At 35.1% G+C, this 26,205-nt stretch overlaps 1 protein-coding gene across 1 annotated transcript in view; it reads right to left on the reverse strand.

The window, feature by feature from the left end:
• LOC111046113 (ankyrin repeat and death domain-containing protein 1A) overlaps positions 1 to 22,482 on the reverse strand; it is an 88,518-nt gene extending 66,036 nt beyond the window's left edge. Inside the window, exons 1-2 of the mRNA XM_039433063.1 lie at positions 22,345 to 22,482; positions 1,406 to 1,542 (exon numbers count right to left, since the gene is read on the reverse strand). Coding sequence (XP_039288997.1) covers positions 1,406 to 1,542; positions 22,345 to 22,349 — 142 coding nt within the window. The 5' untranslated portion in view covers positions 22,350 to 22,482. The remainder of the gene's footprint in view (positions 1 to 1,405; positions 1,543 to 22,344) is intronic.
• Positions 22,483 to 26,205: the final 3,723 nt, after the last annotated feature.

The raw sequence follows: 26,205 nt of genomic DNA on the forward strand, positions 1-26,205 counted from the left end.
GCGTGAGCCGAAACTAGAATTTCATTCGAGCACTGCAAAAGACATTCACGTCCAAGTAGTGTACACTATATTTTGTCATAATAATCTAAAGAAGAATAATTGAGAAATAGAAAACATTACCTGCTTGTGCTGAAGTTACTACATGCATTCTATAAACATATGTTTACAAATTCCGAATCAGGAATTTTGTGGAAGTTGACAAAACTTCCACCTGGAGCGCTGATTGTGTTTTTTTGTAGCAGTTTTGCTGGTCCCATTTCGGAACTAGGAAACATACTCGACTGTAGAGAAAACATATGGTTTCATTACAGTAGAGTATGCTGTAATGAGAATCATATTATGTTTCTTTGTTCTGCAAACAGCTGTTTACCGGCTTGATTTCATGCATGGAAAACAGCTGAGATTGAATGACTATAACAAAAATGCCTTTTTATTTGAACTTTACAACCTTAAAAGTGGTGTGGACGAAGTTCAGGCATCTCTTAAGGTGCGTACAGACTTTCGCTCTGCTCCGCAACCGAACGTCACTCGAGCAGAGCGATTGATGATCGACCAAGAGGGGAGCAAGAGTGGAACGCGCGCGAGAAGAGCTAACATCTCACGTAACGTTTATTATCGGTGCGTGTAGAGAGCGGGGGCGGAGCGATTTCGGAACGAGGGCGGAGCGTGCGCGGAGCCGGTTGGAGTCGCGTATATCTGTACGTAGCTTTATACAATTGATATTACAGGGTTTCACAAGCAGAAGGACCGGTTTTAGAAAAAAAATATTGAAAACATTCATACAGTATATTTATTCAGTACATTCATGAAGTATATTTTCACGAAATTATGAAATTTAAATAACGGCAAGGACTTGGCCCCAACTTTTCACATACTCAATTACTCACAAAAGGCTTGAGTTAACGAAAATACGTTATGAATGTTCAATATTGTCTTTCTTTGGCGGCACAGACAATATTACCAACTCTGCTAATTCATCCCAAATTGTAAGTGAGGATCGGTCTTCTATCACTGAAGCTTTAGAGTCTGATATTCTGTTTTAAATAACAGGAGGTGAGGTAGGTGAACTACATGACTATCAACAACTCTAGGGTGATGATTACTAACAAACTAAATTGAGTTATTGTCAAAAAATATACAATATAAATAAAAATATACATGCTCTTTTTTCCAAAAATTGGAATATAATAATATAATAAATAATTCCGATATTATTCTTCCCAACATTCTCCGTTATGTGTTGTTTTTTTTTTTCATTTTTATTTATTTAATTTAATGACAAAAATTCTGATTTTTATGGAAAGAGGTATGTTTGCTGTTGTAATGTGTAGCCTATACAACAAGTGAAAAACTTAATTGAAAATCGATAGTTGTTTTTAAAATTCGTCCGAATCAGCAAACTTACCGGTCCGTTTACGCTTGGAGGCGGTAGTTGGGCGCCTGAGGTTGGTTGGTGACGTCACGGGTGCCGCCTCCGCCTGAACCACCCCCGACCCAGCCCCCAGTCCACCTCCGGTCCTCTCTTCTTCTTCGTCTTCTTCACTGCAAAATAAAATAATTTGAAAAATCTAATAGAATAGAAATATATCGATTGAAACTTCACTGTAAATATGTAGGTAGCTTTGCAGAATATACAGGGATCGGCATATTAATCTGACGATTTTGTAGTAATTGTTATGTTGGCACCACTGTCATTGAAAAGGCGGGAGTGTTGTACATCGACATTGCTATTTCAGTAGCCAGTATTTCGTCGTCAAGTGAACATTGAGCGTTTGTGATTGAAGCCATTTTGAGTTAAATCGCAGAGTATCAATAACATCTCATCTATACGTAATCATGTTGAATTTCTGCAACGGAAAGTAAATTACATTCAAGGACATGAAATTTGGTTTCAACAGGATGGTGCCACTGCCCATAAGGCGAGAATCGCAATGAATGTTTTTCCGAATGGTTTCCCGATTTGGCGACATCCATTGGCCAGCCCGTTCACCTGATCTAGCAGTTTGTGATTTTTTGTGTGAGGCTATCTCAAACATAAAGTCTTGACTAGTCGATCACAGTCAATTACATAACTAATGGAGAAGTCATTCAACGCGAAATTAAAGCAATATTCTACAAGTGATGATTGGGCGAGCAATGGCAGATTTTAGAATTAGGTTAAGTTAGTGTGTGAAAGGTAACGGGAAACATTTGGATGACATAATCTTCAAATTAAATAACTTTTTGAGTAATCTATGTAATTCACTGTAAATTGCAAAATCTGATCTTCGATTTGATATTTCACATGTTTTAATTGTACGAAGACATTGATTATTATCACCCAAAAATCATCAGATTTTCATGCCGGACCTTATTTTCTTTAAAACAATGAAAAAGTTAAAATCGATAATTCTTGAAACTGGAATATTTTACAATCATGAATCAGTCTTGAAATTTTTTAATGAATGAATGAATGCCGAGTGATCTGGTTGGTTCAGGTCTGGTTTTCAGGTCGCACCTGATTAATTTGAATGAATTTTATTCAATTTCTACAAAAATTTACAGATAATAGAAGAAAAACTGAGGATAGGTTGTACTATTTTTTATTAAATGTGAGATTAATCTTCATATAACAAGAGTTTACTTTATTGCTATTATTTCTTCAGTCTACAAAAAAGATGTCTGGGCAGAAAATCATCAGACAGCACTCATATTAGCGTAAATATATGAGTAATGAGATGTTTGTAAACGCAATATTACACTCAATTTAAGAAGTAGTTAACAAACGACATCACATTACATGGTGAAAAGAAGGCAATTTTCCAAATACATGTTTCAACTGCTTCTGCTCTATTTTTCTTGAGCTTGAGTGAAACAGACGTTTCCTCTGAACTCATCGAACAGGAAAAACCTTTCACTTGCATGAACAGCTATTTTTCTTTAGCACAAATAGACCAGACTCGGTTAACAGACAGAATGTTCAATTCACTTTCATTTTATCAAGAGAGTAAAAGGTTTTCCATGACAGCAGATCGCCTCCTGTATCAATTTCAACGCTTGTATGAACATTATTTCTCATCACAAATTGACCTGAATCGGCTAGCAGACAAAATGTTCAATTCACTCATTTTATGATAAGAGAACCGAGCGAAAGTTTTCCATACGAGCAGAGACGACGCCATTTTTATTGGATTGCTTGTTGAAACGAGCAGCAAACGGAACTGAATTCAGAAAAGCTGCTGCATTCATCTCTGTATATTTCATATTAGGCGAAATGAAAACACGTAGAATTGCGTTTACCGTGCTGTTTGCCAATGCTGGAAAGATCGACAGATAAGGACTGGAGAATGGGAAGAAGTAAAGAGAAGAGAGGGTAAAGTGAGAGAAGGGTGGAAGAGGGTCATAAGGAGGGGGTTAGAAAGGGTGAGAGGGGGTTGGAAAGGAGAAAGATGTACGGAGAGGGTGGTAGGTGAAGTGAGTGAGATACTCGAATACAGTAAGAGGGGTTGAAATATTAGAGAAAGGGGAAGCGAGTAAGTAGAACAATGAGAATGGAAGATGCAATGGGAAAGAAGTGTGAGGAACAGGTAAGAAGAGAGAAGAAAATAGAGAAAGATTTGAAAATGGAGGGAAACAAGATGGTTTGAGGGTTTGAAACTGTGAAGGGAGATGCAAAAGTTGAATAATTATGAAAAAGGAGAAAGTATAGTTGAAAAGAAAGTGATACGAGACAGAGAGTACACTAGGTTGAAGTAGCTAGCAATTGAAAAAAAGGAGAGGAATTCAAAAAAATGAGAGGGAAATTTGTTCCTCGTCATCTAATAAAATAAGGGGGAAGGTGAACGTGATCGTATGCTGCTTGAGAGAAGGAAGAAGTTTGAAAGTGCGACAGAAAAAAGGAGGGGGATGTTTGACGGGCGGAAATGGTGAAAAGAGCAATGATATTGGGGGAGGAGGAAGGAAATAGAGGAGAAAGTGGGAGGAGGGGTGAACAAACGCATTATAACACGACCAGAAACGGAAAGGCAGAACCAAGCAGCAAGCGGCAACACGCATCAAGTATTCACGTCACAGGGTGTTTTCTTCCTTCTTCATGTTTTTCTTGCTCATCTTTGGTATTATTGTTTTGTATAAATCCTCTATTCAACGTATCATCTTTCCTTTTTCATCAAATTATTCACTTCCAATTCATTCATCTTGTCAATTGTTTTTCTCTCTTTGTATCAATATCTAGTATAGAAGTACAGTATTAATATATTTCCTCATTAAATTTCAATTGAATTTTTCACTCTTCCAATGTCCGTTTTTAGAATGCCAAAAATAGTGCTTAAAGAGAAGCTTCACTCGAGAAGAAAACAAGGCAGACGATGGGAAGATGAGATGAGGGATGATTTGATAAGGATGGGTTATAGAGAATGGAGAGGATTTATAATGGATAGAAATGTTTGGAGAAATGTTGTGGAGGAGGCCAAAGTCCACAATGGGCTGTAGAGCTACAGAAAAAATGTCTGTTTTATATGTATTCTTGTCTATTCTTCATTTTTCACATCCAATTTTAACCTTCATCTAGTCCATGTCATACTTTTTAAGCACATTCATAGTATCCATCCATAAAACAGATAATATTTTTTCAATTCTCTTCTTTTTCTCTCGCTTTTTTACATTTTTCAACTAATTTCTCTTCACTTTTCTTTCTTGATTTTCTACTACCGTACCTCTTTTTCCCTCTCTAGAACTAGAACTCTCCTTTTCATTGACTTCTCTACTTCTTTCTCTTCTTGAGAGTCAAGTGTTAGAGAGGGCCGACTGCGCCCTAACTTCGCTCTCTAGGAAAAATAAAGGCAGTCATTCAATTCAATTCAATTAAGTACAATGTATATATATATATATATATATAATATATATATATATATATATATATAAGTTCTACTATTACTCTACTTCTACTCTGACTTCTCTCGACTCTCTATCACCTTACCTTTTTTTACCTTCTCTAGAACTAAAACTCTGCTTTCAATCTGACCTTCTTTTTCTCTCTTTCTCCCTGCTTTTCAAGTTTTCTCTTCTCTTACGATATCATTCATTCAATAAGAGTACCACAAATCATAGAATACATAATGATTGGAAGAGGACAACAGGCTGAGCTCAACAACAATGTCTCTCCCACATTTTAATAGATAGAAGTTTCCAAAACAATGAGATTATATATTCTTCTTCTTCTTCTTTGTCTCTCCCCACTATGCATTCACTTTTCTAAAATTATGAACCCAATCTCTCCCCACTATGTATTCACTTTTCTGAAATTATGAACCCAAAATTATGAACCCAATCTCTCCCCACTATGTATTCACTTCTATAAAATTATGAACCCAATCTCTCCCCACTATGTATTCACTTTTCTAAAATTATGAGCCCAATCCCTCCCCACTATGTATTCACTTTTCTAAAATTATGAACCCAATCTCTCCCCACTATGTATTCACTTTTCTAAAATTATGAACCTAATCTCTCCCCACTATGTATTCACTTTTCTAAAATTGTGAACCCAATCTCTCCCCACTATGTATTCACTTTTCGAAAATTATGAGCCCAATCTCTCCCCACTATGTATTCACTTTTCTAACATTATGAACCCAATCTCTCCTCACTATGTATTCACTTTTCTAAAATTATGAACCTAATCTCTCCCCACTATGTATTCACTTTTCTAAAATTATGAACCCAATCTCTCCCCACTATGTATTCACTTTTCTAAAATTATGAGCCCAATCTCTCCCCACTATGTATTCACTTTTCTAAAATTATGAACCCAATCTCTCCCCACTATGTATTAACTTTTCTAAAATTATGAGCCCAATCTCTCCCCAATATGTATTCACTTTTCTAAAATTATGAACCCAATCTCTCCCCACTATGCATTCACTTTTCTAATATTATGAACCCAATAATCATCATTGAACATTGAAGCCAATCGACTGTAACCAACTGGAAGGAGCACTTCCCATTTCATAAAAATTTTCTTTCATTTCATCTCTTCCACCTCGTCTACTATCCTCACTCGGCTCACTTCCCACCACATGTTGCTTAATGGAAATGTATTCAACGTTCCATCATCTTCCCTCTTCTCCTCGATTCGTTGCTTCTGTTGTTCTCCAAATCCGCTGTTTTTGTAGAATATAAATCCCACTACTTCCCATCATTCATTGCCTCTTTTGTTTCCTCTCCAGTCTCCACATTCAATGCAATGAAAAGCTTCAACACTGGGCCTACCCTTCACTGTTGGCTCCATTGTTTCTCATCTCCAAATTCACATTTCATATTACAGAATGACTTTCACCATTTCCTAAAATCACTTTGGTTGTTTCTCTAAATCACATGTCGAGTAATAGAATAAGTTTCACATCCTATTCTCTTTCATCTTGCCTTCAGCCGTGTTTCGCCTGCAAACTCGCATCTCGTATAATGGGGTAAGCAGTACATCAAGCCACTCTCAACAGCTACACCAGGCGCGCTCAAACAAATCTATTCGATTCAGGAAATTCAATTCAGATCAGAAAACAGAGAACTCGCGCGATCCACAAACACCATTCTGCTACCGAGTTTCTGAACCTCACTTTTCCAAATTCGTTCATCGTCTGTACTTTTATCTACAGTAGTGACTTTGGTTGGGATTCAGAGTGTTATAACAGATTCACCAGTCAGTTTTAGCTCTAACTAGAAACGAGTGAAATACCAAAGAAGATGGTATTTAAAAAAGGATTTATTAACCCTAGAGAGGTCGCGCAAGTGAAAATCACATGAGGGGTCGCGTTGGGTGGATTAGACCAGGTGCAGTAATATGTGACAGAGTACAATGAAATTTGAGATTTTATTGTTGGATTTTCTAGTCTTTCTTTTTCACTCACGTCTTTCTTCTTTTTAACACTTTCTAAAAGTCTCAAAACTCGTTCCTCTTCATTTCATTCATGTTTGAGAAGTAAAAGTAGCACACCCAAGGAGTCGCGCTGGGTGGATTCGACCCATATTCGGATAACGCGACAGGTCGCACTGGGTGGATTCGACCAGTACTTGTTGAAAAGCGTGTGTGACAGTGTCTGGGACAACGAAAATAAGGCGGCAACTGCATCACTGTCTAGTGCGAGAGTCCATTTGAAGGTACTTAGGAGGGGGGATGCATACTTTTCATGAGTGCAAAGAAATAACCTTGATCAGTTATGACTGGGTGCAAAAGACCAAGCGCGACCCCTCCCGGGTTAATATTTCTATTTTATTTGGTAATTCTTACAAATCAGTTGCAATAATCTCCTCAAGCCCTAATCTCAATCCCTGCATGAGGTGATGTTCACTGAAGAAAACTTGACAAACCTATTTGACCGAGCGAAGTGAGGTCTAAGATTCAAGTCGACGGTTTTGCATTTACCTTTATGTTTATACATATTATGTTCTGCATTTACGGCGAAACGCGGCAATAGATTTCCATCCAATTTGACAGGTATGTTCCTTTTTGAATCTTGCGTCGACGTGAGGTTTTTTAAAATTTTACATTTTAAGGATAATACAGAAGGAAAAGGAGTCTTGAATGAAAAATACTAAGAAATTGTCAAAAAACCACTGATTTATTGATAATTAGAAAGACCGGTTTCGGTTATTACACCATTGTCAATCTCTGATAAACAATGAGTTTATCAACTGAGTTTATCAGAGATTGACAATGGTGTAATAACCGAAACCGGTCTTTCTAATTATCAATAAATCAGTGGTTTTTTGACAATTTCTTAGTATTTTTCATTCAATATGAATAATTACCACAATATCAACTTCTCAACTACACAAAAAGAGAAAAGGAGTCTCCTTCAAACGCCAATATTACCGTAAAAATCAGACTATAGAATTATTCATCATAAATTAGCTGTCGAGTGGATTATTAATTGCATGAAATTATGCATGCAATTAATATCTCAATGTCAAAGTTAGTAGACAGATTAACGTTGTCTGTCTACTAACGTTGTCTCAATGTAACTTTATAAAAAAATCAGCTGTCGTGTGGACTATATTATATTGCATGCAATGACGCATGCAATTAATAACTGTCCAATTTTTCCGTCCTTATAGATTCTATTAGATTGAACTTATCATACACATGTAGAACATATGTGTTTGTCAAGCTCCGTTCAATCCATTAGAATCTATAAGGACGAAAAAATAAACATTATGTTAATAACTTTGGTGTAAATGCAGCTTAGTATTTTCTCTCAACCTTTCTCTGCTTTCAACTCGGGCTGACCTGTTGCCAGTATGTCTTGAAGGAGATTAGCTTTTGATGTTGGCATTTTTGATACATCAATCCCAACAGCCATTAGCTGTTTTCACACAGATATCTCTCCGACACGACATTATAGACAAGATGCACTCTGATGGACATTATAAGATGAGGCTGTGGTTTATAACTGCGCGATGTCTACTGTTCACAGAGCTTATAGTAATTTTTAATACCTACTCATTAAAGTCTAGTAAAATCTTATTTCAAACTAGATTGTATAATCAGTTCTGATAGTATATTTTTCATTTTATTCGTGACAAAATTACTCTCATCAATGTTCAATTACTATTTGAAGCCTTTCAACTCAGGTCATCCATTAATAAATCAGTTCAACCTCATCCGATCTTTCGCTTTCAATCCGCCGATAATGAAGGATCTAAACTCGTTATTACTGCGAGAGGCGAATGAGGAAAACTTTTAATTCGATTCACCCTTAACTATGTTGGCAAATTTACTTGCAACCGACACTCATTTATCGTCTTTCTTCCTTGTTCAACTTCATCTATGTAGTAATTTTCCTTCCTTTTTTAATCAACTTTCTTCATCAAACCTTTTTTCTCTCTGGTTTACCTTATCTACTTTATCTACTTCTTTCCAACGTTATCGCTTCTTCAACGTTTTCTGTGGAATTCGTTAATCATCAATCATTATCACGTTTATTCGTTCATAATTTTTCTAATATTTTATCTCGCCCATTTCTTATAAATTATTTCGATTTTCTCTTCGTTCAGCTTCCTTCTTTATTTCTTTACTTCTATCTGCCATACTCGTTCTTAATCATTATCCAACTTCATCCCTTTTATCTTCAAATTTAAATTCAATTTATTAAACTAAGTACCGGTCGCACAAAAGCCGGTTAAATTTTAATCGTGATTAATCCCACGAGAACCAACCAGAGGAGCCGTCTTTTCAAAAAAGCCTTCTCTGATTGGTTCTAGTGGAATTAATCACGGTTAAAATTTAACCGGCTTTAGTGCAACCGGGCCTTAGAATTACAAATCAAATAGACAAAATGCAATCTTCTTTTAGAACTTCATAATCTAACTTAGTTTACCTTTCCATCTTCTTCTATCGAATCTCTGCGATATTCTTCAATCATATTTCCACTTCAATAATCATCAACTATTCAAGACTTTCTTACTTGTTCTAACAAGCCTTCTTCAATATTACTTACACTATCACTTGGCTTTTTAAATTTCATCTATGTGTTGTACTCCACCAATCGATTTGTTCCACCCTTCTCCAATCACCAATACTAGTAGTTCTGTGAACAGAAGACCTCACGCAGTATTCTCATCCACAAGTACCTGATTGAAAATATAGACCTTATGGAAATACAGCAATAGACTGGCTTCTTCACACATCTGTGTAATCACTTGTCAGCTGATTTATGATGAATAATTCTACAGTCTGATTTTTACTCCAATATTGGCGTATGAAGGAGGCTCCTTTTTCCTTTTATATTATCCTTGAAATGCAAAATTTCACAAAAACCTTTTATATACGTCGACGCGCAATTGAAAAATGAACATTACTGTCAAATTTCATGAAAATCTATATAACCGCATTTCGCCGTAAATGCGCAACATAAAAACATATAGAAATTTAAACATTCAAACATTTGAACATTAAGAGAAATGCCAAACCGTCGATTTGAATCTTAGACCTCACTTCGCTCGGTCAATTATTTATATTATCACTGGGCTTTCATCAATTTCATCAAAGTGTTGGCCTACTCTACCAGATTTGTTCCAATGGATCAAATCACTTGAATCGCTTTTCCATCCATCATTCTTCTTCACTGTATCCTTCTCGTCCGACTTATTCACATACAGAGTAAACTCTATTCTGCAACACTTGTGAGAAGAAATGAGTGTTAAATAGTGCATTCGTATCCCTCATACCTTATTCCTCCCATAGTGAGGTCCACGTTATAATGGCAGTGTTTGATTAGCAATAGTACTGCTATCCTTGTTTATCATTCAACAATGCGGATAGCGCTATCTCTTTCTCGCTTTGCTCTGTAACCAGATCGTCTTTTAACAATGTAGAATTAATAAGGGCTGTTCGGTACACTTTTTTATTCAAATTGGATAATCGTTTTCAATATAATTGTTAAGATCCGTTTATGATCTGGAAAGAAAACGGAGTTAGCACTTCAACAACCCATAATTCGCTTATTAGACCACTTAAAAATTTCAGTTGCCACTTTTTCTCTACCTAATAATGATCTTAACCAGGGCTCTCCAACCTACGGCCCGCGGGCCACATCCGGCCCGCGGATAGATTTTGTCCGGCCCGCCGAGAGTTATTGCTGCAGATTTTTAAAAATATATATCTATACACATTTTTGACAACAACTGTGAGTTCAGTACTCTTCTCTTACTAGCCACTACATTTCTTAATAAGTGTATAAAATTAGCTGTAAACAAGCAGCGATCAACCATTGTGAGATATTAGCAAATGGTCTGCACGGACTGTACATGTCTCTCCCAGTAAAAGACTCTAAAAACATGCTCGAGCTATGTTTTCTCTTTTCGGATCTACCTACAAGTAGTGTGAGCAGAGATTTTCAAAAATGAAGTTTGTTAAATCCAAATACAGATCTTCCTTGTCAGATGAACATTTGAAAACAATTTTAATGATCGGAGCCACAAAGTTTGATCCTAAATGGGCGGACATTCTAAGTGGAAAAGAAATGCAATCTTCTCACTAAAAATAAGTATTCTCTTTTAGCTTGGTAACTTTCTGTAAATTCGTGTATTGTCAAGTTGTCTTATTACTATTAAAAAAATTATTATCATTTTGTTTAACTTGCTAAATTTATGCATTGTCAAGTTTTCTTATGACCTTTCTACACTCAAAAAATTGGACTTTGCATTGAAATGAAATGAATTGGTTTGTTTTTTCCTGTGTTTTAATTAAACCTACTTGAAACTCCTCATATTATTTAAATGGAAATATAAAAATTTTACACCCCACAAATCCCCTGTCGTGTGTGTCCCCACAAGTCAAATTCCACGTACATCCTTGTTATTGGCCCTCTAAGCCTCCCAAGAATTAACAATGTGGCCCTTGGATAAAAAAGGTTGGAGACCCCTGATCTTAACAATTATATTGAAAAAGATTATCCAATTTAAATAAAGAAAAGTGTACCGAACAGCCTCAATTAACAAAATATTTAATCTTAATTATGAAAATTCATCATGAAATTATTGAAAAATATAATTTTATGCTTGATAAAATTAATTGATTATTTTAAACGAGAATGAACAGTTAATATGAATCAATAAACCTGTATCAGCTACCGTTTATAGAAGGCATTGTCAAGACAGAGGATCGGCAACATGATTCTGCTATCTTTCTTCACTGCCATTATAACATGGACCTCACAATAATTAAATTTTAAATACCAATCAGATAATATTCCTCCAATGCCAATTTGATCGGGGTTCGAAACATTCTAGTCTCCCGATTGAGTATACTAAATCTCCAACGGATAATATTATTCATTCCGTCCTTTTTGCAAGCTCACCACTCCAGATTATTCTTCTCTCTTCTGTCACGCTGACGCACGCGTGACACGTAGAAAGCGCGCTCCCCACACCCTTTACAGACTCACCCCCTCTCCGAAGAGCAGCGAGAGCTATTTTCGAAGATGACCCGAGCGTGACCTTGCCTTTACCTAGCCCGTGCCCGCTGACTCTGTTATCAGCATCCCTTCCCCCCTCTCCCCAAACTCACGTTTCCCCTCCATCCGTTGCGCATGCGCAAACAACGCACACGAGTTCCCGCGTCGATGATATCACCCCCCCCTCATCACCTTTTTCCAGCGAGAGGGGGTTGTTGGTATGATGGTAGGGTTAAAAGCAACACCGTCTGATATGCTGTTCTGCTACACAATACCCCTTACAAAATAACATTCAACTCACCCCCACCCATTGAAAAGAGGGAGAGCTTGATGTTTGATTATAAACCGATCCATAATCAAATCGGAGAGGAAAGAATTTGAAATTTCACATCAGTGAAACTTGCGCAGACTGTACTGCTAATGTCATAATAATTATTGGTGTCAAAAGTGATGAATATTGACGTTAATCAATGATGGGATCTGCTATGATATTAGCACCCTCATTAGCATCAACCCACCTGTTAATACGGGACACAATTGTGAGATCTCAAGAAATAATTTGGAATTTCCCAGAAAATAGCATACACTGTTAATTTCATACTTATCATTGTAGTCAGAAGTGACATAATTATATTGACGTTAATCTCTGATGATGGGTGATACTCTACATACTCCTCCCCTCTCAGTAAACTCAAATTTGAGAGAAAAAAAGCAAATAAGTGAGTTTCATTAAACACACTACCATGCAGGGGCGTATATAAGGGGGGACCAGCCCCTTCCCCCTATCATGGGGTAACATACACTGTAAAATAACATACTGAAATGTATGTTATTTTGTATGTTATTCAATAACATACTAACATTAAATTACATACTAGAAAATTACTCACAAATTTTCCAATTAATGGTGATTTAATATGATATTTTTGTTTTTTATTCTGTTTTCAACCGTCAAAATTTAAAAACTTAGTTTTCGTTGTTTTTGAGTGAAAATGGACTAAATTTTAGTAAAGTGAAATCATAACCCTATTTTGGACTTTTGAAATGTTATCTAAATTTGGGAGATAAATAGTACAAGGTGTGTCCTTAGTTTTTCTCTCCAAATCAGTGCTTCTATGTAAAAAATATAAATAAATAAAAATAAAATAACATATTTTAACCTAACATTAAGCTTGACCCCCCCCCCAAAAAAACAAAAACAAACATTCTATATACGCCACTGCTACCATGGAGAAAAGATAGCATAATACTATATCTTCTCTCTATGACACTACTCTTCTCTAGCTGAAATCATTATAATTATCAGATTGTCAGATGTTATGAGCATTGGCGTTAATGATGGTATGATATACTCACCCTTTCAGTAAATTGTGTGAATAAATGATCAGCTCAACCCTCTCTTACTGGGTTTCAATAAACCCTCACCCCTTCCAACCCACCACCATGCGTTGAGATGAATCGAGGTATCGAGTGATACGGGCTCGTCTGATAATACAATTTCCGAACCACCTAGCCATGATTTGAAATTCGAGTCTTGTTTCTCTTGAATTTGGCTGAACCTTTCTCACTACTGTACCTCTTCTTGTTCTTCTCTCAATCCTGTTAGTTCTTTTCTTTCTTCCTTCTATCAGTCTTTGTTGTCCTATTTTCATAATTTGTCGTATTTGAGGATTTCCATCGTCTCTTTTTCCTTCTCTCTCAATCATGTGCGTTCTCTTTTTCTCATCTTTCTTTTGGTAGTATTCACTCTATATCTTTTTCCTCTTTTTTTGATTATCTATACACTCTCAAATGTAACACTGATTAACACCCTCGCTTTTCCAATCATTTCGCCTACTCTTTCAACTTTTTCCGGGTCATTTATGATTTTGAGTTTGAATCGTATACGATTCTCTTCAATGCGACTGAACATCCCTCACTCGTTCACTCTCTCCCTGTTTCTCTCTCCTTATTTATTCTCTTGTCCTAGTTTATTCTCTCTCACACACTCTCTGTCTCTCTCTCTCTCTCTCTCTGTCGTGTGATGACGTAATCAAGATGGCGTCCCCAACACATACAGTAAATAAGGGTCATTAAGCGCTAACCCTGTTAGATGTAATGAGTTTGCTTTACCACCACGCTTGGTTAAGCTTAGATAGGACTACTAAACTGCGGTTGCTTCCAAGATCTATATGCCACAACATATATAGTTATGGAAGGATTAGTGAATTTTTCACGAGATTTATTATCGATGTGTTCGATTTTTCAGTTCGTTTCGTAGGCAACCGTTGAAGCGTGTATGAATTCAACAGTCAAATAGTGATCAATCATTGGTTGGTTCAATCCAATGACGGCTCAATCAATAGTCAATTATTACCAACAAATAAAACGCAAATAACAGAGAATTTGCCAGATTCTCGTCGGAATTTACAATTTTGTCGACTTTTCAATTCGATATTCCCAACTACAGGATTTGATTTTCTCTTTTCAATGAAAACGCAGTATTGAAAACACAAATTTAAATTGGGTTTTCATTATGGAAAAGTACCACAAAATCACTCACAACACAACTGTAAGGTTAAAACGCAGTATAATTATTATTATTATTTGAGATGCTTTTACTGAATTATGCTCTACATTCATTAATTTATAAATCAGCTTTCATAATCAAATGACATGATTTCAATAAGAATAAATTGTCAAGGAACAAGCTGACAGAATAATTTCATAATGGAAATTAACAATAATTTATTTTTGGCTCATCCCTACTTCGCAACCTAAGAAACAAATATGGGTAAAATCATGAATTTATTGTAAATCAGATACAGTAGAACTCCAATTATCCAAATTAATGGGGACCGGGACCCATTCGGATAATCGGAGTTTTTTTTAATTGCCATTGGAGAGAAAAAAAGCTACGTTTTGATATTGCACTATTTTTTTATTTAATTAAATGAAAGAAACATGATATTTTCACATGTTTTAAATATAAATAAAATGTACTTATGTACAAGGGAAGGACAATAGTGAGCGAATGCGCAAACACTGGCATCGCAGGGGGAAGAATTATAGCGCATTTGGACATTTTTTTCTGAAATTGATTCGGATAATCGGTGATTCGGATAGTCGGAGTTCGGATAATTGGAGTTCTACTGTAACAGCAAATATGAATTTATTTGAATCATTATTATTAAAACGTTGTTGTAGTCTAGACACTGTGTTTTAAGTGAATATTTAAATATCACTTAATTTTTATGATGAAATGAGGAGGAGGTATTCAACTCCTGAGGAGGAGCTTCATCACTGTTTTTAAACTGCGAGTGTTTTTGAAATATTTGTCACGACTACAACAAAGTTATTATAATAGTGTTTCATCGTGAAAAACAACATCAATTTCAAAAATATATAAATTACTAAGATATAATGTCAAGTAATAGAATGGTAATCGATTTAAATATTAAAAAAAAAATCAAAAAATAAATAACATCAAATACATTCCAAAAAGCAAATACAATAATGTTTCATAATTTCTAATGTGTTCCCTATAGGCTACCCTGTGTGGGGACACTTGAATATTTATAATAAAATATTAATATACAAATTTAAATATTATAGCATGAAGAACATGATAATTGAATAGGCTATGATATTATATTGAAATAATCAATATGTCAATTATAATCATTCTCGCACACACATTCACACATGCACACACACACACATACATACACAAAACTTAAAATTATGTAAGAAGTGGTTGCTGTTTTTTTCATATTTAGTTCAATTCAATTCATAGTTAACGTTTCGTTTTTTCAAAGTGCTGATGTGATTAGACCATAAATGAATACGCGTTTTTGAAGAAAGAGACAGTGATTGAAATTTAATACAGTCTTACTGTTTACGCATACCGGACGGGATTTGTGAGTTCAATGATCTTTAATTGTTGCAATGTTCATGTCGTGTAATGTGTATAAACCCTTTAAATGAATATAAGGGTTTCTGAATAAATAGACTTCCTGCTGAGCTTCCGATTCTGTTGCACACCTGAACCCAACATGAACTGTTTGAATATTTTGAGAAATATTTATAGAGATAGTGCAATGCACCAGAAGAGACAGCTGATCCCAGGAATTTAATAAGGAAAAATGAATACTGGAAATTGAGCCGTCTGGCATTCTGTATGTACATCATGCGCCATTCATTTCCGACTGAAAGCAGGCAAAACCAGCCTTCGGAAGGAATTTGCTGTCATAATGAAGAGAGACTCCAAGCAACAGGTATAGAAGGCAGAAGGCAGGCAGCGTGGCGCTGCCTTTGAGTTCCACTCTTGGAACCTCATTCTGGAATGACTGAGGGCCCATTACATTACACGCCAACCCCTTTCTTCCCCCTAACCCATCCCACAACCTCATTCTACCTCATAATCATCATTAGAGGACCCTTACCGCACTCCTCATTCCACCAATTCTCGTCCATCCATTCCATTCACCCTCTGCTTCTTCATTCAACAAGATCCTTCTCAATAATAATGTATGTTCGAGTTTGCTTCTTTTTTAATAATGAACTTGGTTTGCAATACGTTCATAATATAATTCCTGATACTGTAATTATCAAACGAAAATCCAAATTAAATGCTGTAAATCCCCCCGATACTGTAATTATTATTAGACGAAAATCCAAATTAAATGCTGTAAATCCCCCCGATACTGTAATTATTATTAGACGAAAATCCAAATTAAATGCTGTAAATCACCCCGAAGACTTTTGCTACTTCAAATATTGACAACAAGGTAACGGATGGATATTCCTGATAATATATTAGGCGAGATATAATGATACTTATCCATGATGGAAACACAAGAATATAAAAGAATTACAGACATATCTCGACACCTATGGTATCATCTTCAGTGTAGAAAATCTGAAACTTGAATTTCAACATAATGAAATGGAGGTTGGCTTCAATATATTAAAGATTCAGTTGTGTTGTAAACTTGGAATAATTTATGTTGTGATATTTACCCATGATATTGAAAAAGAAACTTGAAGATTGTTGAGATTCATAATCCAATTTTTGGTGATTGATAGTGTGATTTTTAAGTGTGATAGTGTGAATTTTAGGTGATTGACACTTCTTATTAGCAATCCACTATTTTTACAATTATATAGATACATTTTTTACCCTCCACTGAATAATTGAATCTAATTTTTGTAAAGTCAATATTCTGTTACATTTTATTTACAACCTATAAGTAAATACGGTACGTTGAATTAGTATACTACACCAATCAGACCTATATTCAAGACCTAATTACCACACATTCCTTTCCAATAATCATTCGTGGTTTCCTGATGCTCTATCATGGTAAAATCCATAATATTACTTCCATAATTGACCGAGCGAAGTGAGGTCTAAGATTCTAGTCGACGGTTTGGCATTTCTCTCAATGTTTATATGTTGCCCATTTACGGCGAAACGCGGTAATAGATTTTCATGAAATTTGACAGGTATGTTCCTTTTTTAATTGCGCGTCGACGTATATACATGGTTTTTGGAAATTTTGCATTTCAAGGATAGTATAAAAGGAAAAAGGAGCCTCCTTCATACGCCAATATTAGAGTAAAAATCAGACTAAAGAATTATTAATCATAAATCATAGTCCAGGCAATTAATGCTCAAGAAAGGGTATAGAGGGAAAAGTTTGGAAGACAATGTTTGACCCCACAGTCCTGTTTAGGGTAGTGGGGAGGTAAAAATATCAAAAGTCCCCACCCCTACCCCCTGTGCTAAGAAGGTGGGGGTGGTTCAAAGGTACCATTTTTGGCTTCTCGCATATAACTCGAAAATTATGCATTTTACAGACATGACTGTTCTTGAAATTGAAGCTTACATAATTTCCTACAATATTGATCTAACAACTTTTTCTATATCTCTTTCACTTTTCGAGATATCCGCTCTAAAAGATGTGACATTTTTGAAAAAGACACATTTTCCTTCGATTTTTTGCTATTTTTGCTCTTATAACTTTTTTAATATCGATGGGAAAAATCCATGCTGATCATAAGCTTATAGAGCATCAAATTCTCTTCAATTCGATGTAAAATTTGACAAGTTTACGCACATCCCCACGACTGTTGCAGCAGCTTCAGTGTTGAGTGTGAGATCTTCAGTTTTGCAAAAATAGACCAATTGACAAAGGTATTTGGAGAGAATGTTTTGATCACAATTTTTGACTTCGCAGCTTTGTTGGGACCAGTTAGGGGGTGAACATATCTAAAGTCCTCATCCCTACCCCTTGTGCTAAAGGGATGAGGGTGGTTTAAAAGTGACAGTTTTCAATGTTTTGCTTACATGTTCATATCTTGAGGAAAATGCGTTCAACCGACATGACTAACTATTCAAGAATAAAGCTTGATAAATTCTCTACAATATTTGTTCTGTGGAGATTTGTGATATCTCCAATAATTTTCGAGATATACGCTCTTAAATGTGTAAAATTGTTTGAATAACAGCTTTTAATCTAACTTTTTGATGTTTCAGGGCCAACAACTCTCCAACAATGCATCGTAAAAATGAATGCTTCTTTAAAAATATTTGTATCTCGAATAATCAATAATTATAAATTTCAAGTATAAAACGTTTGAGCTATTTAACTGATATTATAGTAATGAATCACGCGACATGATTTACTTGACATTCACTTCATGATTGAAATGAACAAATAGCTACAATTTATCGTTAGATAGCTGAGGGTACTGCAAACAAAAAAGTCTCTCCTAATTAAAAGTTTCAATTCCACTTCAGTAGCAAGACTGATCAATCCATCAAAACAGCAGCGATACATTTTCTACTTTCTTTGGAGAGAAGACAAAAATAACAAGGAAAAGTTGCTGCAAACAAGGAGAGAAGGTACTGTATTGCCAAAGATGAGAGCAGAAATTTGTTCCAGGTTAGAGATTGCTTGTTGAAAAGTTGAATAGCGTAAAGGAACATATTTCCCGACTCGTGCAGCTCAACTTTTGCAAAAATAATTATAATCTTCAGTCAACAGCGAAATTGGAATGTAGTTGAGATAAATGCCGGCAACTTCCTTTTTTATTCTTACTTTCTAAACTTCAAGATTGGATTTTTGAACACTCGAGGCAGCGCTTCTGCGGCAAAGATTTATGAGAAGAGCTGCACTGTTCACCCCTTTTCGCCCCAAGATTATTGCTGCCGTTCCGCAAATTAAATTCTAATATTCGATTCATTGTTGGAATATTCATCAGCTAGAACCTTGGAGCCTGATAAAAAATTTATAGATGTTCTTTTAACAGGATTTTGTTTGCTGAGGGCCACTGAAAGCTTTGCCTACCACTTTGGGTATCCACCACTTCATTAATAGAACTCTTCAGTTTTGCTACAATGTTGGGAAAAAATAAAATACCTCTTGATGAGGCTCATTGTTTATTATGTAAGAAGTCGAAACTAATAACATTTTTCTACTTTCCAGGAAGGTACTTTTAGTTGAAGTTGAATTGGAATGTAGTTGAGATAAATGCCGGCAACTTCCTTTTTTATTCTTACTTTCTAAACTTCAAGATTACTGAATAATAGTTGGACTCAGAGTATATTTTGTCACCGAGTAGTCTGGACTTCGACCCATTTTTGTCCTTCCCTATTCAGTTTATGATAATTTATTTCGAGCCCATAGAAAATGTAGTTCTTGGAAGAAAGTTTATAAAACATTGACTATTTACGGGGAAAATGTTACTGCAGTTTTGACAGTTGCCAAAAGTTATGTTGGCGAAAGGGGTCGGGTTAATGTGAGAAGTTGAATAATAAACTCTGAACAAATGCAGGGTGAAAGATAGAAACCAAAGTTGAAGTTACTTGTAGTGAGATAAAACTTCCAAAAACAAATTTTATCCTATGTACTGTACTTACTATACTAGTTGATAATTTATTCCATTGAGTTCATTATTGAACTACAGTAATCATACTTCTGTGTCTTGCAAATAGTATATTACCAAACATCTCTAGAATGCTTTAGATGATGTTTCAGAATTACTTGACTCAAAGCTCGTGATGAGTTATTTATTATGATTGTAAATTTATTTTTAGTTATTATACATGTCAAGTTATTTATAAATCTATTTTTTATTCAATAAAATCGGAATATCTATGAAACAAGAATGAAAATAATGCATTGCACTTGAAAAAATGTACTATACAAATTCATGCGAGTCAGGTATAATTGATTTTATTTAATCCAGTTGCCATCAATCAATTGTCCCTGTTTCAATTGAATGAGGGGTACGAATAGACAAATCATACGAATGGGCGAATACAAATTTTCCAAGTAAATCAGATACATTTGTTTTGAATTACTTGAAGTTTAGGGAACACAGAATATAATCAATCTTCTCACGTTTTGAGGGATATTGACAAAAGAGTTAATTAGGGACTAATCAAAAGTTTCCAGACTAATTAGTCTTGGTTAAACCAACCTGAAGTTTCGGTTTACTCAATTCAGCTGCTACGTTCTAGAAGAATATCGGAGACATGGAACGGTATCTGATCTCGAGAGCTTGATAAGCACGTTAATGACACTACTAAGCCTCGCTTAGTGTAATTTTACACTATCAGGTTTACTTATACACTAAGAATATTCATCATATTTATTGGTTTAGTTAATTCCAACCATAATCTTGCAGATTCCCAAGGGTATTTTCTCACTCCATTCAATCACTACATAATCTCTATTTTCAAATAAAAAAGGCATTATACTCTATTATATTACATCAATTCTACAGCTATTTACAGCAATTCTATTACTGACTATATGCTTCCATATAGCAAAGATTCTCACTATTTTTATTTACTTACTGTGAGGTACCTATGTTTACAGCATTTATACTTTATATGTTATGGATCGATAATTTTTTTCAAACTAATATCCATCACTATGTTTCTTGAAAATATTGGTAACGTTTCTCAACTGAAGTCGGCTATGTAGATAGTACATATATAGTGGAATAAATAGTATGTAGATACTGTAGTTAATATACTAATCATGATATTCATGTTCGAAATATTATTTAAGTAGATACAATAATCAATATTTGTATTCATTTACCAAATATTATACGACCAGGTTTATTCTATGAGATTTATAATATTAGGGAACTATTTTAACTGTACTCTAGTTGTATTCTTATAAAATATATAAGTTATTATGTGTTTTTGATTAATTTCAACGTTATAATAAAAGTATATGACCAGGTTCATGTGATGAAATTTATGATATTAGGAGAATTTTTCAACTGTACTCTGAATCTAAATTTGGTGAGAAATTTCAACTCCTTATTATACGACCCGGTTTATGATATGACATTTATGATATTGATAGAATTTTTTAGCTGTACTCTGGGACCATTCTTATAATGGGACCTTTATATAATGTGATGTTGATAAATTACAACTTCTTATCCTATCCTATACTATTAAACGAGCAATTTATGTTTAGATGTTTATATGTTTATTTATATCTGTATGTGACCGGATCTCGAAAACAGCTCTAACGATTCTCACGAAATTTGGAACAAACTAGGTTTATGATATGAAAATTCGATTGCACTATATCTAAACGCTCGGATAACTCGCTGGAGGACATTAAAAGGATAAATACGTCCTTGGAAAAACAGGTGGAAATTTTGTCGTCTGTCGATACCGTAATGGAAGAGAGTGAACGAGTGCATGTGTGGGATCATCCAGTTGATCTCACGAGAAGATTAATATTCAGCAAGAAAAACTGGACTTGAACTTAAAACTGAAAAACCTTTTTTTCGTTTATTTATCTCTTTTTTAAAAACATTTTTACTTCAGAAAGTCCAAAATAGTAACTAGATGCTGTTAGTGTAGAATAGTACATTAACAAATATTGTAGCAAACATAGTATATCATTCTAAATCGAATTCATAGTATATTTTGTAATTGATGATGTTTTTGTTTTTTGAAGTGTGAATAAATATTGTAATTTTGGTGAGTGATAGTCGCTAACCTAGATTTTGATTTGGACTGTAGTATAATTGAAAAGGGACAGTTTTGGGCATAAGCCTGTTGTGCCTCCTCATATAACTGGGAAAATAATTGTACGACTGATAAAAATAAAAATATTAATCTGAGTACCCTTATAAATTATTTTGTCACTAAATGTTACGGCTACTAATGCCAATGGAAATGGCAGCATGTAGTGACGGAATAATAGGCCTATATTATGGTACTAAGATAAATTTAAACTAATTTTAAAATTTTTTTTTATATTAAAAGTAGCCCTAAAGAAAAAAGACAATTATTTATTATATTGACAGAATGTCAGCTGTACTCTTATAGTATGAGCTGTTAATAAATTCAATTTCTCAAAAGAAAAAAAACTCGGTCAGTTGCAATTACCTCATGGCGTGTAGAAACCGTCGACCACCGACCGGCTTTTATCAGATAAGAGCACGACACAGAACACGTCCAACACGCAAGAGATCGCGAGTGACACTGAAAGGGATGTTGGAGGAGAAGCCAACATAGGGAGGAGAGACAGAGAGAGTGAAGGAACAGTTTCACCTTTCCAGCGTTGAGCATGCGCAATTCAATTCTCACTTTGCTCTCATGGGAGACACGAGGCTGTGCTGTGGTTTGAGACTGAACCATCTCTTAGCATACAGGATGAGATAGCAGCCTCCCATCAACTCCCTAATGCTATCTATGGAAATGGACCGTGATGTTTTCAGTAAACTCCGACAATAATTCTTCCGGCTGACGGAGTGCTTTGGGGACTTATGATGGAAGGCATGGAATGGGGTAGTTGACTTGCCAAGTTATTCTGAATGTCAATTCCGTCTTCTATGAATGAAATAATGAATTATATCCAGAGTACATAAGACCAACATCACAAATTAGCGGGACCAGTCTCAATTTTATTTATTCATTTACAAGGGAGTGTCTCGATTAGACACTCGATTATACCAGGTCCTATTCTACAATGAAGCTCTGGTACAGTAGTTCGATTGTACCAGGTGGTATAAACAATACCTGGTCTAAGCGAGACATGAGCTTCCGACGTATATTCCGATTAGTCGAGGTGTGCGATTACACCAGGTTGTAGAATTTTGTATAGTCAAATGTGTAGATTGCTCCAGGTACAGTCGGTTCCTTGTAAAATGGTCCTTTTTCGCAAGGCTCTTTTTCATGCATACCTTTTCATTACCAATGTCGGTGAATAAAAGCACTAAATACATGTTTTTTGGATTGTTCGAATCACAAAATATCATTTGTTGAGTGAGCCAATTTTCAAAAATGTTCATGAATATTCAGATTTAGAAAAGGCATTGACAATAACGATATACGCTTCAGCCGGGCGGGTCCTATTTTTATGGTAGCGTAGCTACCGACTGTACTTAATATATATATAACAGCTCGTGCTTCTGCCATTACAGTATAAATGACACCTGGTACAATCGAACTACTGGGCTAATCGAAACATTCGATTAGTAGAGGTGATTAGTTGATTGAATCGATTCATAGATGAGTCGTTCAAGATATGATTGGGTCGTAGCATAGCCACCTCTAAAGCCGTGTTCACACTGAACAAATGTTCGACATACATGTTCGGCAAACATGTTTGTTGAGGAGCTCAGGGACAAACATTTTTAAAAGTTGGGACAATTATCGCTTGTCAAACAAAAAATTACTATTTTGACAGCTGTACAACATAAAACCTGTTCTTCCTACTTACAAATATTTTGTTTGGTGACGCGTCCACACTAGCCACGGGAAAACATTGTTTGTCAAACATAATAAAATTTTCCCAAAATTTTTCGACAAACATGTTTGTCGAACATTTGTTCAGTGTGGACACGGCTTAAGACTGGTACGTCGGCTGTTCGTTGTATGGATTAAAAAGAAGCAAAAATGAGCTGTTAGAACTACTTGAAGGGAAATTCTAATGTAATGGGATAAATTGAGGAAATATATTGATAGATTCCATATTGCAAGCATAATATGGTATGAGGTGTAATAAATTATTGTAGTAGAGAATGCGGAGATCGAAATATTATACTCACCGATTGTGGAACTTGCTGATGAGACGCTGTGTTTAGTAGGAGCAGTATTAATCATCAACTTACAACTTCTCCTGAATGCTTGTATCCAATTTATGGCAGCTTTTTGTGAGTGGACAAGTGAACTGGAAGAAACAACACAGAGTGAATAAATGGAAATGGATTAAATAATGGGAATGGATAATGAAAAAAAACTGGTGTTGCGCACTCACACAACTTTCCTTGCCGTTATGGAAATTTATCACCTGACGTTAGTGTTCACGCGCATCGAATTTACTATGCAAAGATCCAAGCCAGCTGGTGACAGGACAATAACGCTGGAGACACACGAAGTCTGCTATCTCTTCATAGTGAATGATTTAATAGAATCAACAGTTGTCAACAGTTTGCAATTGAAATAATAGGGTCTAACATTTTCTCGAATTTCGAGCTTATTTTGAGTTTTAGGTGAAAATGTTACTGAACATTAATTGTAGAGATTTTCATGCTCAATCTTTTCCATTTGGAATTTTTTGTTCAAATTGTATCTGAAGCATGATAATTTGGAATCTAAAATCGAACTTTGCATAGATGGGGCGGAGCTCCTGAAATTTTTACAGATATGGGACTTGTGACAGTTGATATAGCTCATCAATGACTATTTTAGGTATAAATTTGATCAAAATCGTTGGAGCCATTTTCGAGAAAATCGCAAAAAAACCCTGTTTTTGGCAACATTTTCGCCATTTTAGCCGCCATCTTGAATTGCATTTGATCGAAATTGTTCGTGTCGGATCCTTATAGTGTAAGGACCTTAAGTTCCAAATTTCAAGTTATTACGTTAATTGGGAGATGAGATATCGTGTACACAGACGCACATACACTCATACACACACACACATACATACAGACCAATACCCAAAAACCACTTTTTTGGACTCAGGGGACCTTGAAATGTATAGAAATTTAGAAATTGGGGTACCTTAATTTTTTTCGGAAAGCAATACTTTTCTTACCTATGGTAATAGGGCAAGGAAAGTAAAAATGAAACAGGAAGAAATTCGATCGAGAGCTAAAATTTAAAACTTCTTTTAAAAAAATCTTCAGGGTGGTTGACAGTATTTAATTTGTATTCTCGTTTATTAATTAGAATATTCATAATACACTAGAATCAATTGAGTTCATTTAATTAACAAATTTATTAAAGGTACCACAACAATTCTAATCTGTGTAAGATTTTAAAAATTCTACTCACCTTTAGATGCTTTACGTCATCCAGAAAAGTAAACATGTAGCCTACTGTATCTACAGTCTAATCCCAGCCATGTCATAAGTCGAAGGATCTATCAACTTCCAAATCAATACTTGTCTTGATTATTACCAATAATGATAGCTTGATGATGATGATAATAATAATAATGTCTTGGAAAATAGTTTTAAAAAATCATTCAGATAGTGATCACAGTGGAGGTGATTAGTTGATTGAATCGATTCATAGATGAGTCGTTCAAAATATGATTGGGTCATAGCATAGCCACCTCTAAAGCCGTGTTCACACTGAACAAATGTTCAACATACATGTTCGGCAAACATGTTTGTTGAGGAGCTCAGGGACAAACATTTTAAAAAGTTTGGACAATTATCGCTTGTCAAACAAAAAATTACTATTTTGACAGCTGTACAACATAAAACCTGTTCTTCCCACTTACAAATATTTTGTTTGATAACGCGTCCACACTGGCCACGGGAAAACATTGTTTGTCAAACATAATAAAATTTGTCCAAACTTTTTCTACAAACATGTTTGTCGAACATTTGTTCAGTGTGGTCACAGCTTAAGAGGTATTAGAGGTGGCTATGGCCATAGATATAGTTGAAATCTCCGAAACTATAGAAACACTTTCATTCTAGAAGCATGATAATTATCGAATTGAGATGTAAAGGACCGTGATAATAGATTGAACACTAGACCAACAATAAATTGTTTGGATTAATACCAACAGTAACCAATGGAGGCAAAACAATTGATCAAACTAGTTGAATAATCAAATTATTCTCAGTGCAATTTTAATGAAATCACACGTTTTTCTTGCAACACCATAAATTCGATTGAGATTTTTCTTGCTGTTTAACAGAAATAAACTATAAATGAATGAGATTAAATGTAACCTAGAATACTAATAACATGTTTGATGATCCAAATGGATAGGAACCAAAACAA

This window comes from Nilaparvata lugens, chromosome 7 (assembly GCF_014356525.2).
Source record: "Nilaparvata lugens isolate BPH chromosome 7, ASM1435652v1, whole genome shotgun sequence".
Taxonomy (NCBI): Eukaryota; Metazoa; Arthropoda; class Insecta; order Hemiptera; family Delphacidae; genus Nilaparvata; species Nilaparvata lugens.